The sequence below is a fragment of the Mus caroli genome, chromosome 9, assembly GCF_900094665.2.
Source record: "Mus caroli chromosome 9, CAROLI_EIJ_v1.1, whole genome shotgun sequence".
NCBI lineage: Eukaryota > Metazoa > Chordata > Mammalia > Rodentia > Muridae > Mus > Mus caroli.
The window spans coordinates 114,087,209-114,100,782 of NC_034578.1; the positions used below are offsets into that span (position 1 = coordinate 114,087,209).

General features: G+C 48.8%; 1 protein-coding gene across 1 annotated transcript in view; it reads left to right on the forward strand.

Moving 5' to 3' along the window:
• Positions 1 to 13,574, forward strand: part of Itga9 (integrin subunit alpha 9) — a 289,069-nt gene that overhangs the window by 71,318 nt on the left and 204,177 nt on the right. Inside the window, exons 12-14 of the mRNA XM_021172021.2 lie at positions 2,793 to 2,883; positions 3,581 to 3,626; positions 10,749 to 10,903. Of these exons, the coding sequence (XP_021027680.1) occupies positions 2,793 to 2,883; positions 3,581 to 3,626; positions 10,749 to 10,903 (292 nt within the window). The remainder of the gene's footprint in view (positions 1 to 2,792; positions 2,884 to 3,580; positions 3,627 to 10,748; positions 10,904 to 13,574) is intronic.

Consider the following 13,574-nt stretch of genomic DNA (forward strand, 5'->3'; position numbering starts at 1 on the left):
CACCGTGCAGACTTATCTTCCTGGCTTTATAGTATAATGGCCTGCAGATGTCAGTGGATAACTTAAGCCTGCATCGCCACCCCCCAAATGGACCACCCCTCGCTCTCCCCCCACTCCCAGCCACAGTATACCCAAGAAAGGAGAACCCACAGCAAGATGCTTCCAATGTTCTTGGCCTCCAGAGCCGAGATGTGCAGCTTCAAAGCGTGGATTTTACTCAGATACACACACGTTTGTTTAGACAAAGCCATGTGGGATGTGTGGCTGAGCCCTGTTAACAAGCAGTTCTGCAGTACTGCCTACAGGGCTTCGAGCTGTCCTTTGATGCTTACACATTTCCGGCCGGATGCCTTAACAGAAGATGGCAAGTCGCCGTCTTAGATCATCTCTGGGACAGTTCCTTGTAGTTATCAGCTGCTGAGGGCAGGGGATAGCCTCTCTTCAGCAGAGCCCGTGGACACGCCCCCAGCCCCACCAGGGCTTCCCCACAGAATGACTCACTAAGCATAGAGAAAGAAAGGCAGAGTGAGCCCCTGGATATCTGTGAACGCGGTTCTGCCGTGGGCTTCGCTACACAATAGTTTGCTTCAGGTGTCAACTTGATACAAATCTACAGTCATGGGAAAGAGAGAACGTCAACCGAAGAATTGCCTTCATTAGATTGACCTATAGGCTCGACCATGTGTCATTTTCTAAGTTGCTAGGTAATGTAGGAGGGGCCAGCCCACTGTGGGCGGGGCCATCCCCAGTAGGTGGGCCTTGTCTGTCAGTGGAAGCTGGCCAAGCAAGTCAGAGTGAGCAGGCTGATAAGCAGTGATCCTTCCATGGTTTCTACTTCAAGCCCCTGCCTTGACTTCTCTCTGTGATGGATTATAATCTGTAAAGGGAAGTCAACCCTTTCCTCCTGGGTTGTGGTCTTTTTTTTTTTAATCACGGAGACAAAGAGCTAAGTAGGACACCGTGGACAGAAAAAAGGGTGGAATTGATCAGATCTCAGAAAATGAGACTTTCTGGCTCAAGAAGTTTGGTGTCTTTGAATGGAACTGAACAATGTGAATGGTAGCTTTGGGGGGTGACGGGGGCGGGGGGTGTCTGGCGGTGTGACACTGTATTCTTTTGTTAAAAGTGTCTTTTTACTTTTTAGTTATGTGCATTTGTGTATGTTGGGGTGGGGGCCTGTGCAGTGAAGGCAGTCACGGAGAAAGCAGAAGAGGATGCTGGATCACCCTGAACTGGAATCGCAGGCAGTTGCACCCAAATGTGGGTGCTGGGAACCAAACTTGGAGTCCCGGGGAAGAACACTGTGCTCTAACCATTGGGCAACCCCTCCAGCCCTGTATTCTTTATTAAAATGTGCGTGCGCATGCAGAACCATGTGTGTAATGAAGCTAGAGGACAATTCTAGAGGACAATTTCAGGCGCCATCCTCGGCTGCACTGTCCACAACCTTTGACTCAGGGTCTCTAATAGACCTGGGGTCTACTGATTAGGAAGGAGGATGCCCTTGTCCCCTGAATCCCCGATTGGGATTGCAAGCACATCCTACCATGCCTGACTTTTTATGTCGATGCTGGAGCCAGATCTCAGGTTCTTGTGCTTGCAAGTCAAGTGTTTTACCAGGTGCCCCAGACCCAACAAATATTCCTGAACAAGGCCGTCTGTCACGATGAAGTTAATGGTGTATAAAATGTGACCTGGTAGAGGAGTAATAGATGTGACCCATGGGTTAAGGTCTTTCAGAAGTGGCCGACTCCCTCCCTGTACTTTCTAGGAGGCTCAGCACCATGCAGTTCTAGATTTACCAGGTCCAACAGCTGAGCCATTGCTATAAAGCTCAGAAGTCTGTAGACCTCCTGGTTGGCTGCCTGGAGGGTAAGTTTCCACACGGGTGTCTTTCCAGCTGGATACAGTAGTGACCTGTCCATCTTAGGAGAGGCAAATGCAGTAGTTAGTCCTAACTAAGTAACAGGAGGGAAGGATGCTCCCGCATCTCAGCCAGTTGTATCTGGGTCAAAGCAAAGGAGACAAGAGAGATGGCTCAGTAAAGGGTGAGAGAGAGAGATGGCTCAGTAAAGGGTGAGAGAGAGAGATGGCTCAGTAAAGGGTGAGAGAGATGGCTCAGTAAAGGGTGAGAGAGATGGCTCAGTAAAAGGTGAGAGAGATGGCTCAGTAAAGGGTGAGAGAGAGAGATGGCTTAGTAAAGTCCTTGCCTGCCTTGCAATTCCAGCATTAGCGAAGCAGGTTCAGTTGGATTGCTGGGCATGTTGGTCAGTCAGACTAGACCACTTGGTAAGCTTCATACCATCGAGAGACCCAGCCTTTATTTGTCTTGAACGTGTCAAAACCATACATGAGCCAGCAAGATGGTTCAGTAGGTACAGACATTTTCTGCTAAGCCTGACAACCTACAGTTAGTTCCCGGGACCCGCAAGGTGAAGGAGAGAACTGGTTCTTTCAGGTCATCTTCTGTCCTCCGCATGTGTACTGCAGCCTAGGCAAGCCATGCACGCAAATAAACAAATGGGAAAAAAAAATAATGTCTTTAAAATCGAGGGTTAATAGACATTTTGTTGGCACCAAACCCAGGCAAATTTTTAAATGAGGACTTCTGGCTAAGGCAAGCAAGAATAAGGAAGTGTGTGATCTTCAAGTATCTACTCTAGACCTTATGGCCAAATTTACCCATGGTTTCTTTCAACAACTTCAGACCCAGTTCCCTGAGGGAGCTGGGTTCCAGCAGTCCCAGTCCTCACTGCCCTCCTGTGACTCCGAGTTTCTACTGTCTGTTTCAGAAGCTGTCTGGGAGGAGGATAAACCCGACCCTGCGGATGTTTGGGCAGTCCATATCAGGGGGCATTGATATGGATGGAAATGGCTATCCTGGTAAGCTGTTTTTCTCAAAACCATGCCAGATAAATGAAGATAGGTGTGTGAGATAAGGTAGGTTTCCAGTTTAGTTAGCAGTCGTTCTCACAGCTTTTGCCTGGTGGCTTCAGCTACCGTAAGAAACTCCTTTATACAAAGTCTTGCTAAGAAAACGCAAATCCTTGGCAAAAGATCTGCTTTCAAATCACTAAAAAGTAATCCACCAAACACAGATTACAGTAAACTATATATTCAAATAAAATCATATCTGCTGTTGCTTAATGATTAAAGCTTAATCATTGTTTAATGATATATTTATATGTAATAGTGTGTGCTAGTAACTACAGAAAAATATACATAAACAAGATGAATTTACTCTTCATGACGTGTAGTCCAAGATAGCCAACATTTTATCATTTTAATGTATAACTAATATAAAAGTTATTTATGAGTTAATTTTTAAAAATTAGGTCTTTTAAAATCGGCTATGGATTTTACATATCCAGCCCTGTTTCCAGGCCTCTGTACCCACATGTTGTTGGCTGCCACTTAAGACAATGTGGCTGTAATTCTTACAAAGTCATTACACAGCCAGACAGCAGCAGTCGGAAGGGCTCCCTGACCACAAGACTGGGCCTTTGTCACTGTGGCCCTGAACCAAAGGACAGCTGGGGCTGCTTTCCACAAGGTCCTGAGTCTGAATTCTTGTTCTCAGATGTCACCATCGGAGCCTTCCTGTCCGACAGCGTGGTTCTCCTCAGGTGAGATGTCTGGCTCTTGCTCGAGGGGCCATGTTCTTCATGAGTAACAGCCGGAGCTTTGTTGGGGAGGCCTGGGACAGATCCTATCAGTTGGCTCTTTCTTTTGTCTTACTCCTTGCAGGCTGAAGGTTCTGCACACACAGGAGTGCTCCCTTTATTCTCAGTCATAGTCTTTACCACAGAGTTCCAGAGTGTGGACCTTGGCTGGCTTACAGGGAGCTGAGACCTTTCTGGGGCATCTTGACTGGTTTCGGGTGACCCAAACCAGTCCAAGGGTTGTTTGCCTTTGGTCATGACCATCCCCCTTTGTTGACATAAATACAAACATTCTTGTTTCCTATAAGTACCAGACGCTCAAAGCTCTGGGAACCCTGTCTTTTATCTTTATAACCAGGATCATCACTCAGTTAGTCCTTAACCGCAGGGACCAGGAACCTCCTGTCACTAGCGCAGCAGAGGTGAGAGACATGCACTTGGGCCCAGGACTTGCTAAAGCCTACTGAGCACCATCTCTACCCGTGTATCATCTTCAGTATTTCGGCCTGTGTGAGTCAGAGGAAGCAGAATTCTACTTTGGAGTGGGAGCCAACAGTTTTGTTAATAACTCGATGGCAGAATGTTCTAAAATAAACTGCTATGGTCTTCCAGCTGGAAAGGATCCAGAGCCCATGTAGCCCTCCACTACAGATGCTTTGAATTTAGCTCTGCCTTCTCCATGCCTCCCCGGAGGGACACACTCTCCTCTTAAATGACATACCCCACAGGAAAGAACCAGCTGACCGCTAGACTGTTCTAAACTTTGAATTGCCCAAGTGCCAGCAAGAATAACCTTGAAGTCGGGAATGACGTGGAGGGCAGGTGGTGTGAGTTCAAGCCCTACCTCTGTCCTTCTAGGTGGAGCCCTTTGACCTCTCTGTTCCAGGATTTTCCTCTGCCAAGGACAATAACCGGAGTATTTCCCACAAGCTGTGGGTTGATAAGATGTAACTGTTAGACACAGCCTGGTATAGAGAAAAGCTGGTCTTGTGCTGGTATGGTTGGTTTGACTTTCTGACATTCTGCTTCCCGGTTTTGTGTCATCTAGTTTTGAAGAGAACAGTGCATTCCCCAGATGCTAAAGTCAAACTCCCTGGTTCCTTAAATTACCACCCCCACGACTCGGTTTCCACTCTTTCCTCCCTATTCTCTGGCATGGTGGCCTTCCTCTTGGGCATGGTGGCCTTCCTCTTGGGCATGGTGGCTTTCCTCTTAGGCAAGGCCACAGTGAAGAGCTGTGCTGGGGGGAGCCTCAGTGGTACCCTGTGAGGCTTGTATTCCCCTCACAATGACCTGACAGCTCCTTGTGGTTCTCAGGGTCCCTCTTAGAGGAAACATGTCCCTGGCATGTTTGACAGCTCCTTGTGGTTCTCAGGGCCCCTCTTAGAGGAAACATGTCCCCTGGTCCCCTGGATTCTTAGGGAGCAGTCTTGATACTCAGAGCATTTATTTGTTTTTCTGGTTTGTTTCTGTTGTTGTTTGTTTTTGTTTTACAAGGCAGTGTTTCTCTGTGCAGCCCTGGCTGTCCTGGAACTCACTCTGTAGACCAGGCTGGCCTTGATCTCACAGAGTTCACAGCCTCTGATTTCCAAGTGCAGGGATTAAAGGCATTGTTTGTCTCTTAGGCTTTATTATTTTTTAAAATTGAAAATAAATTCTTTTTCCTACAATATATCCTGATCACTCTTTCTGCTCCCTCATCTCCTTCCAGAGCCTCCCCACCTCCCCGTCCATCCAACCCCAGGCCTTCTTCCTCTTCCTTTCCTTAGAAAACAGAGAAATCAAAACAAAACAAAAGAAAAAGAAAACATACCCAGTGTTTAGGAGAAAGAGAAAAACCACAAGAGGCACACACAAATCCGTAAAACCCACAGAATCGGGAACCATAACAGATAAGCGAAAGATTAAAAAGAACAAAAAGCTCAAAGTGTTACGAGAGAAAAAAAATCTCTGAAAAGCCTGTTGAGTTGATTTTGCGTTGTCATCTACTGTGGGCACATGGCCTGCCTTCACGTATGGTTTATATACTCACGGAGACTCCATTGGAGAAAACGGAGTTTTCCTTTGCAAGGAGTGGGATAGCTTCTGAGTTAGGGTGGGAGATGAAGCTCACTTCCCCTCTCAGTGCTGGGACCTCATCTTTATTCCCCTGTGAGCTCTGAATCCAACGGAGTTTCTGTTCATCTCTCTCTGCCCCATGAGTACAGATGTTAAGTGAGTTGCCCTCACTGTGGATGGGAGACCTCAGACTCCAGCATGGAGCGGAAGGTCGAGTCTGGTGAGGTGGAATGCCAGGAAGACTGCACATGGGTGAGGGTGGGAGGACCCCACCTCGAGCTTCAGAGGAGGATGGGGGTGCTGCCATCGCAGGAGTCCATGCCCTCCTCCCCCGCTCTCTCCGCTTATATACACTGCTCTGTTAACATGAAACTGTGTGTGTATTTGATGCTAGAGACTGGACAGAGAACAGGGTGGCAGGCAGTCCTGGTCCTGGATCTTTGATCCTAGCCAGTGAGCCATATACAAGTAGATGATGGTGCAGGTAACCATGACAAGCGCCTCCCTCACACCAGGGACTACATGAGCATTTTATGTACAGTCCTGTGCCCAGCCAGCCACAGGCATGCACTCAGAGGGATGCTTCAGTAGGTGATTTCATCATGGCTGAGTTTCACAGTATGTACTTACAGTAAGCTAACGCAGCTATGTGGTGCCATCTATGGGACTGCCGTCATACGTGCGATCTGTCTTCACCGCTGTGCAGTGCACGACTGTATTCATTGTGTGTTCTCTTTCTTTCTTGGATTGTAATTTGTATACAGCAAAACGTAGCAGTTTGGGCATACGGTTCAATGAGCTCTGACTGGTGTGGATACCCATGCAAATTACACCACCATCAAGACAAAGTACATTTCTGCCACCTTGCACATTTCCGTATGCTGTTAAAAGTTAATTCTTATTGTTATTGTGTTGGAGAGGCACACATTAGGATAGCGTTGTGGAACGGGTTCTGTCCTTATAGCTTTATGTGGGTTTTGAGAAGCAAACTCATGACAAGTGCTTTATCTACCGGTCTTCCTATGTTCTAATAGCATCTTTCTCCCAATAGGCATCTGCCATTGTGGTTTCTGTCACCACAGGTCACTTTCGCCTATTCCAGAATTCCACATAAGTGGGGTTACACCGTATGCATTCTAATTTCTGAGCTCTTTCACTCAACTCGATGTTTCTGAGATCTTGTACGCACAGCGTGAACTGAACCTCTAGCCCTCTCACCACTGCTAATAACCTGCCTTAGGGGTGGAGAGCTAGGAGCTTCGCGGTGGTGAGCTTGGTTGTCAGCTTGACACACCTGGGAAGAGAGAGCGCCAGTGGGAGAATTGCTTCCATCTGATTGGCCTGTGAGACGTTTGCCTGATTGCTAATTGATGTGGGAGGGCCTGGCCCACCGTGGGCGGTGTCATCCCTAAGGCAGGTGGGTCTGGTCTGAACGTGAAAGCCAGCTGGGCAAGCCAGGGGGAGAAGCTGGTGAACAGTGAGCCTTGATGGTTTCCGCTTCAAGCTCCTGCTTTAGCTCTCCTTAACAATGGGTCATAAATTGGAAGCTGAAATAAACCTCTTTCTCCTCCTGTTGCTTTCGGTCATGGTGTTTATCGCAGCAACAGGAAAGCAAATTAAGACAAGCTTGGTAGAAATTTCCAGATTCTGATAAGGGCCGGTAGGAAAACACAGCAGGGCCACGTGGTCAGGGGCAGCGGTGGTGTCACATTCAGCCGATAGGACCAGGTGGGCATGTCCTGGCAGAGGTGATACCCAAGGTCAGTGATTGTATTGACTGATGCAGCTTTGGGGTATCGTGTGGCAGAGGCACACAGCTGTGGTTGAGGGAAGGAGACTGGGTGAGAGTGGGTCTTGGCCGCTATTCCTGAAGGTGGGTTGCTGATCCACAGATGGTTCAGGGACAGTGCTTCGGGGAAGTTAGATTTGGAGTTTCTTCTGATTTGGGGTGAACCTAGCTAAGAGGAATGTGTGTGTGTGCATGCCTGCAGATAGCTTCTGGTTCGCTGCAGTTGCAGGCGCTGGGGGATGCACTTGGGATTTGGGGAAGCTTTGAGCTGTGGCTCAGAGAGAATCGGACTGAGCGTCTTCATCTGTGTGGTCGCAGATGAGCTTCTTGGACAGAGGAAAGCCCGGGGCTGGTTTCATAACTAACCTCCCCCTGCCCCTTCCCTGTCAGGAGCACGAGAACACCACCCCATGAGAACTGTGCCCTAGCCACGTTTATTATTTATCTGGAAGTACAATGTGAAGATCTGATGTCTCTACCATTGAAAAGCACTCTAGTTACCTGCTTCTTTGAAGTCTTAAAAGCACCCCTGGCTCTGTCCTCAGGTGCCCCTCTCTGCCTCTGTTATCTCAGGGGTTGGTGAGTGGCAGATAGGGTTCACCCTAGGAGATGGAGCAGCTCCGCCCTGAGGAAGTTTGCACTGGGGTGGGGGTGGGCGGGGTTGGTGCTGTGTTCGGGTGATAGGAGCCTGGTGCCATGCCACCAAAGAGCAAAGGAAATGACCAGAGAGGCTTACGAAAGATTTTCTCCTCATCCAAAAACAACACTTGAAGTGGAAACAAAAAACCCGAGAGACCTGATGCAACAGATGTTGGAAGGAGATGGGCGGGCCCAGGAGGGCTTTGCCCACCCTTTCTTTCAAAGGACCGTCCCTGCCTTGTGAGGTTTTCAAGGTGGCTTGTTGACATTACACCTGGCTCTTCCTCCCAGCCCCATGCTCTCAGAAATAAGACTCAGACTCAAAATATGTTTATAAAACCTTGCCCACATTATCTAGGCTCTTCTTGGACTAGAATTAAAACACGATAACCCATTTCTTTTAATCTTCACTTTGTCACGTGAGCAGTTACCTGTGCTCAGATACCATGCATCTGTTTCACATCTTCCCATGCCTTCCTCTTTCCCAGACTCCTTTCTGCCTTCCAGATGTCCCACCTTCTATTTCCTGCCTAAGCCATAGACCATAGGCTTTTTAATTGACAAGTGATGCATCCATACAATACACAGGATATTCTCTCTACCGTAGTTCTGTTTGAACTGCTCCTTCTGTCTCCTGCTCATCATGCCATCATGTTCAGCTGAGCTCTCTGGAAAGGGACCTTACCTTCTTTCTGACCAGCCGATAAAGGGATGGAAGCCTGGATAAAAAGCCTAACTAGCTGGGCGTGGTGGCGCATGCCTTTAATTCCAGCATTCGGGAGGCAGAGGCAGGCGGATTTCTGAGTTCGAGGCCAGCCTGGTTTACAAAGTGAGTTCCAGGACAGCCAGGACTGCACAGAGAAACCCTGTTTTGAAAAAACAAAACAAACAAACAAACAAACAAACAAACAAAAAAGTCAAGGAAGGAAAGATTTGTTAAGGGTACAGTCACTTTGGAGTCGCAGAGGCAGGGGCGTGAGGCAGGGGGTCACACTGCATCATAGTCAGGACACAGAGGGAGCCGAATGCTGCTACTCGGCTCCATTTCTCCTTTTTACCCAGCCCGAGACCCCCAGCCCATGGGCCACACTTTCCCCACGCAGGGTGGGTCTTCCTGCCTCATTTAACCTGATCTGGAAACCCGTTCCAGTGTTCTCATGATGACTCCAGACCCTGTCAGGTTGACAAAGTTAATCACAACATCATCTGTACACCAATGAGAGTGTGGTGGTCTACTTTATCAGTAGTTCTAGCATCTTCAGGAAGAAAGAAGAACATGGAGAGGCCAGGATGTTGGTCTCTTTCAGGCCTTAGTGCTGCCTGACTTCCTTTTGCCGCGTAGCCAGATTTGTTCAGAGTCCCCCAGTTCACTGCCCAGTCACAGCTCCCCTTCTGTCTCTGCAATGGCGGCTACAGCGGGGTCCCCTCATGCCCTCCGTCTTCTCAGTGCCTTATGTGGCCAGGCTTTCCTTTCATGTTCTCTTGTCCTGGAGTTGGTTGGTCCTCTGTTCCCTCTGTCCTGTCACCCCAGTGCATGTTGGTTGAGCCTTACACACATCTTTCCCATGCTGTTGGTGCCCCTTAATCCTGTGTCACTCCAGATGCATGAAGGCCGGGACTCCTGAGAGGTGAAAGGTTGGGAGGGGAGAAGGTCAAGCCACAGCTTAGGTGACACCTCCTTGAGCAGATGTTTATGATGGGAAAGAGATGCCTGCTTCTGTCTCAGCTTTTGTCTTGATGCCCCAAGGGAGTCCAGGGATGCTGGCCATCCATCAGGCACTGGGCGGGTGTTCATGTCAGGGAGAGGGCTGTGTTTATTGCATTTCATTTTGTCCTAAGGCCAGACAGGCTGATTCCTTGAAGTGTTCTGCTGGTACCAGCTGGGACTCCATTAATCAATTCATTTTAGAGCATAACCAATGCGTCGATAGACATAAATGAAAGAGGATATTTGGCCAAGTGGACAAGATAGAAGTTTGCCAAGTTCTAACTCACTTAGATAAAAAGGGAGAAGCGACTCAGTGTATACCCAGTGTTCTCCACCTCTCTCTCTATCTCTGTCTCTGCCTCTCTCTTCCCTGCCACCTGCTTCCTTTGGCTTCTTAATGCTAGTGTTCACTCCGGTACCCAGGCTGGCCTGGAACTCTGGGAAATCCTTCTGAGTCAGTTACTGGGATTCTGGGGTTCCAGGATAAGCTGTCACAGCCAGCTCTGTGTCTAGTCTCTGAGTCCCAGCTTATGTTGTAGAAACTTCTCGACAGTGTCTCCCCAACGAGATGGAAAGCGGAACTTCTTGGGTGAAATTTTAAATAATCGCCCAGCATCTGGTGGCTGATTTATGGCCTCAGCCAGCTGTGTTTCATTAACAACTAACTTGCCTTTGTTACCGGGAAGCAAACCATTAGTATTTTAGGGAATGTGCTACTTTTAAACCAGAAAAAGTACTTACAGAGAGCACACTGGCCTTTCTCTCTTGGGGCATTTCATTCTTTAATTAAATGCTGGCTGAAGGCCCGAGATCTATTCTGCCTGTGTAGTTCATGTTTGGTTCGGGAAGCTGCTACTTAACACAGGTTCCCCTCCCCCTCCTTGTCCTGCAGGGCCAGACCAGTCATCACAGTGGATGTCTCCATCTTCCTGCCGGGCTCCATCAACATCACAGCACCTCAGTGTCACGATGGACAGCAGCCTGTGAACTGCCTGAATGTCACCGTGTGCTTCCAGTTCCATGGCAAGAACGTACCAGGAGAAATCGGTAATGAGTCACAGTGTCGGGACTCACCAGTCTTAGGTGGTGCGAGGTGACAACTCGGGGGATGCTCCAAGTTCCCTCCCACTTTGAGTCCCAGTGGGCTTTGCAGGCAGGGGGTCTTGTGGACTGGATACTCTTCCTCTGCGGCTCTTCCTTCCTCTTCCCTGCTCATTTACATATTTCAAATTTCACACACCCTCCAGCTCTAGGACAAGGACCTCCTCCTGCATTCTTTCCCCAAATACATGAGGACCAGACGGGAACTCACCGGGCGGGGCAGAGTGTGGGCTGCTGAGATGGAGTGCCTGAGCATCCTCTGCATGCAACACTCCATGCAATAACATAAGGAGATGATAGGAATCTGGAGGCCGCCCACTAAAGCTTGCACCATCAACTAGGTACCCGGCACAGAGCTGCCTTTGGGATCTGGAGGTGAAGGTTTCCAGGACTCAGGTTTTTAAGAGTGTGGTGTTACTCTGGCATCTCAGAGAGTTTGGGAAAAGCTCATATTCAGTTAGACATATTCTCAGACAGTCCAGGGAGATGGTGCTGCACATGGGGTTGGGCCCTCCCAAAATCAACCATCAATCAAGAACACTATTAGATGTGACCACAAGGCAAACTGAGGTACGTGCCTCAGTTGAGATTCCCTCCGAGGATGAGAGGCGGTGTCAGCTGGAGAGCTGTAGCTAATGATGGCCACGTCCGTGTGAGGTTTGTGTGCAATTTGAGTGTGAAAAGCACTACTCTGGAGTTCGTACTTATGCACAACCCCCAAACCTGCAAAGCACACCCACACGTATAGTTCCCTCAGCTGGACTTAGGACATTCCATCCGTTACATCAACATGCTGATCAGTTGTTAGCAGACATTTCACGGGATGCTGTAAGCAATTATTATGTTGGAACGGGGAAGGGGGGGGTTGTCAAACCCAGGCCCTCCTGCCTGATAAATACATGCCTATCACAGACCTATACTCCCAAACCCCTGAATCTTAATTTTGTTACACATAAAAGGGATATTTTAGAGCTCTAGAAGATATGCAAGCAATAGTTCACACTGATCCTCATTCAATAACCATTTACTCAAATCTACCTGCGCTCTGCGCCAGGAACAGTTCCGCGCTGCAGGCCTGTGGGGAGTTCTCGTTGCTCTGCTCCTGATGTGGTGGTGGACACCACTATTATAGTTATGATTTCGGTTCTGTAGAACATTAAAATGAGTGGCATTTGGGAGAGCGGAGAAACCGAGAAGTGAGTTTAAGGACAAGAAGGCCCAGAGCGTGAGACTCCAGGGCTGAGTGAGGAGATGGGGTGGAGCCCCTATGCTTTCTCAACCGGTGACCCTTTCCGGGGCCACAGTCACACAACAGCTTTTCACAGACCACGAGGGTCTGAGCTTGACTGTGGTCCTTAAAGTATCGAAAGGTTGCGGAAAGGCAGGCTGTTGGTGATGTGCTTCTTACAGGCAGTGACGAGCCACCTGGGCAGTGGTCAGTGGTGGGTGTCTGACCCCTGTGCATCCTCCATTCGGGTCATTTCCCTAGCCTCTGTCACATGAGTCACTGAAGACAAATGTCCCCTTTGTACTCTGCGGCTCTCTAGGAATCTTTGCCATTAGCAACCAGGTTGGGGCTTGAGTTATAGCTGAGTCTTAAAGAAAGTGCTTAACATGTGTGAGACCCAGAGTTCAACCCCCAGAAGCACATGTATGTGCACACATGGAAGAACTAAGATTCACGTGTGGAGGATATTGAAATTGATAGGGCAGTAAGGAGAAGTTCCCTCACTGGTCTTTGTAAGACGCTGTCCTCCGGGGACAACCACCATCACTTCATCTGAACAGCAGGAACCACTCAAGGCCCCTGAGATGGGGTTGTTGTCTGTTCCCTCATAGAAGGAAGAAGAGGGAGGTCACTGGACTCACCTGAGACTCCAGCCATTTGCATCCATACCTCTTAGCCATTTGTATGTCATTCTGCCCTAATTGCGCTTGGCCTCACAGTCTCTGGCACGCTGGAGTGGCCGTGGAAGGTCACCGGAGAGGTGAGGACCATGCAGCTATGGGGAAGTTGTCATCTCTGCTGGGGTGACACTTTCCAGAATGGCTGCTCTGGGATCACCCACACTCCTGCAGGAACCATTCTTTCACGCTCTGTAAGTTAGCCCAACAATCCTCCTGGTTCCCTGTTGGGAATTGGTTCTCTCCCCAAGCTGGACTTTAGGGGATCATAGTTTCTTCTGGACTTTGCTTGGCCCTTGAACCCCTCTAGAAAGAGGATAGGCTTTCATTTACATCCCTTTAGGGAATGAATTCCCGAACTCTCATCTCATTTTCTTCTGTCGTTTTCATGAAAATGAGGGACATCTCAATCAGAAATGGAGAATGAGCTGGCTGTGGAGCAGAGAGTTTGGAGAGAAAAAATGGATGGCTGTTCTGGAAATGTGGTCATCAGTGGGGGAGGTAGCTTATTGGAGCTGTGTAAGCCAGGGCCGAGGTGGCTATCCCCCATGGTCAGCGAGGAGACTCTTGGTTCCACAGAGCTAGGAAGACGGTGTCCCCAGTCTCCAGATAAAGGAAGGACAGGCACCTCCAGGGCACAGGGTCCTCTACCCAGGGTCATCTCCTAGGCCTCTGCATTCAGAAGGCATAGCTGGGGGCTCTGTATTCCTTT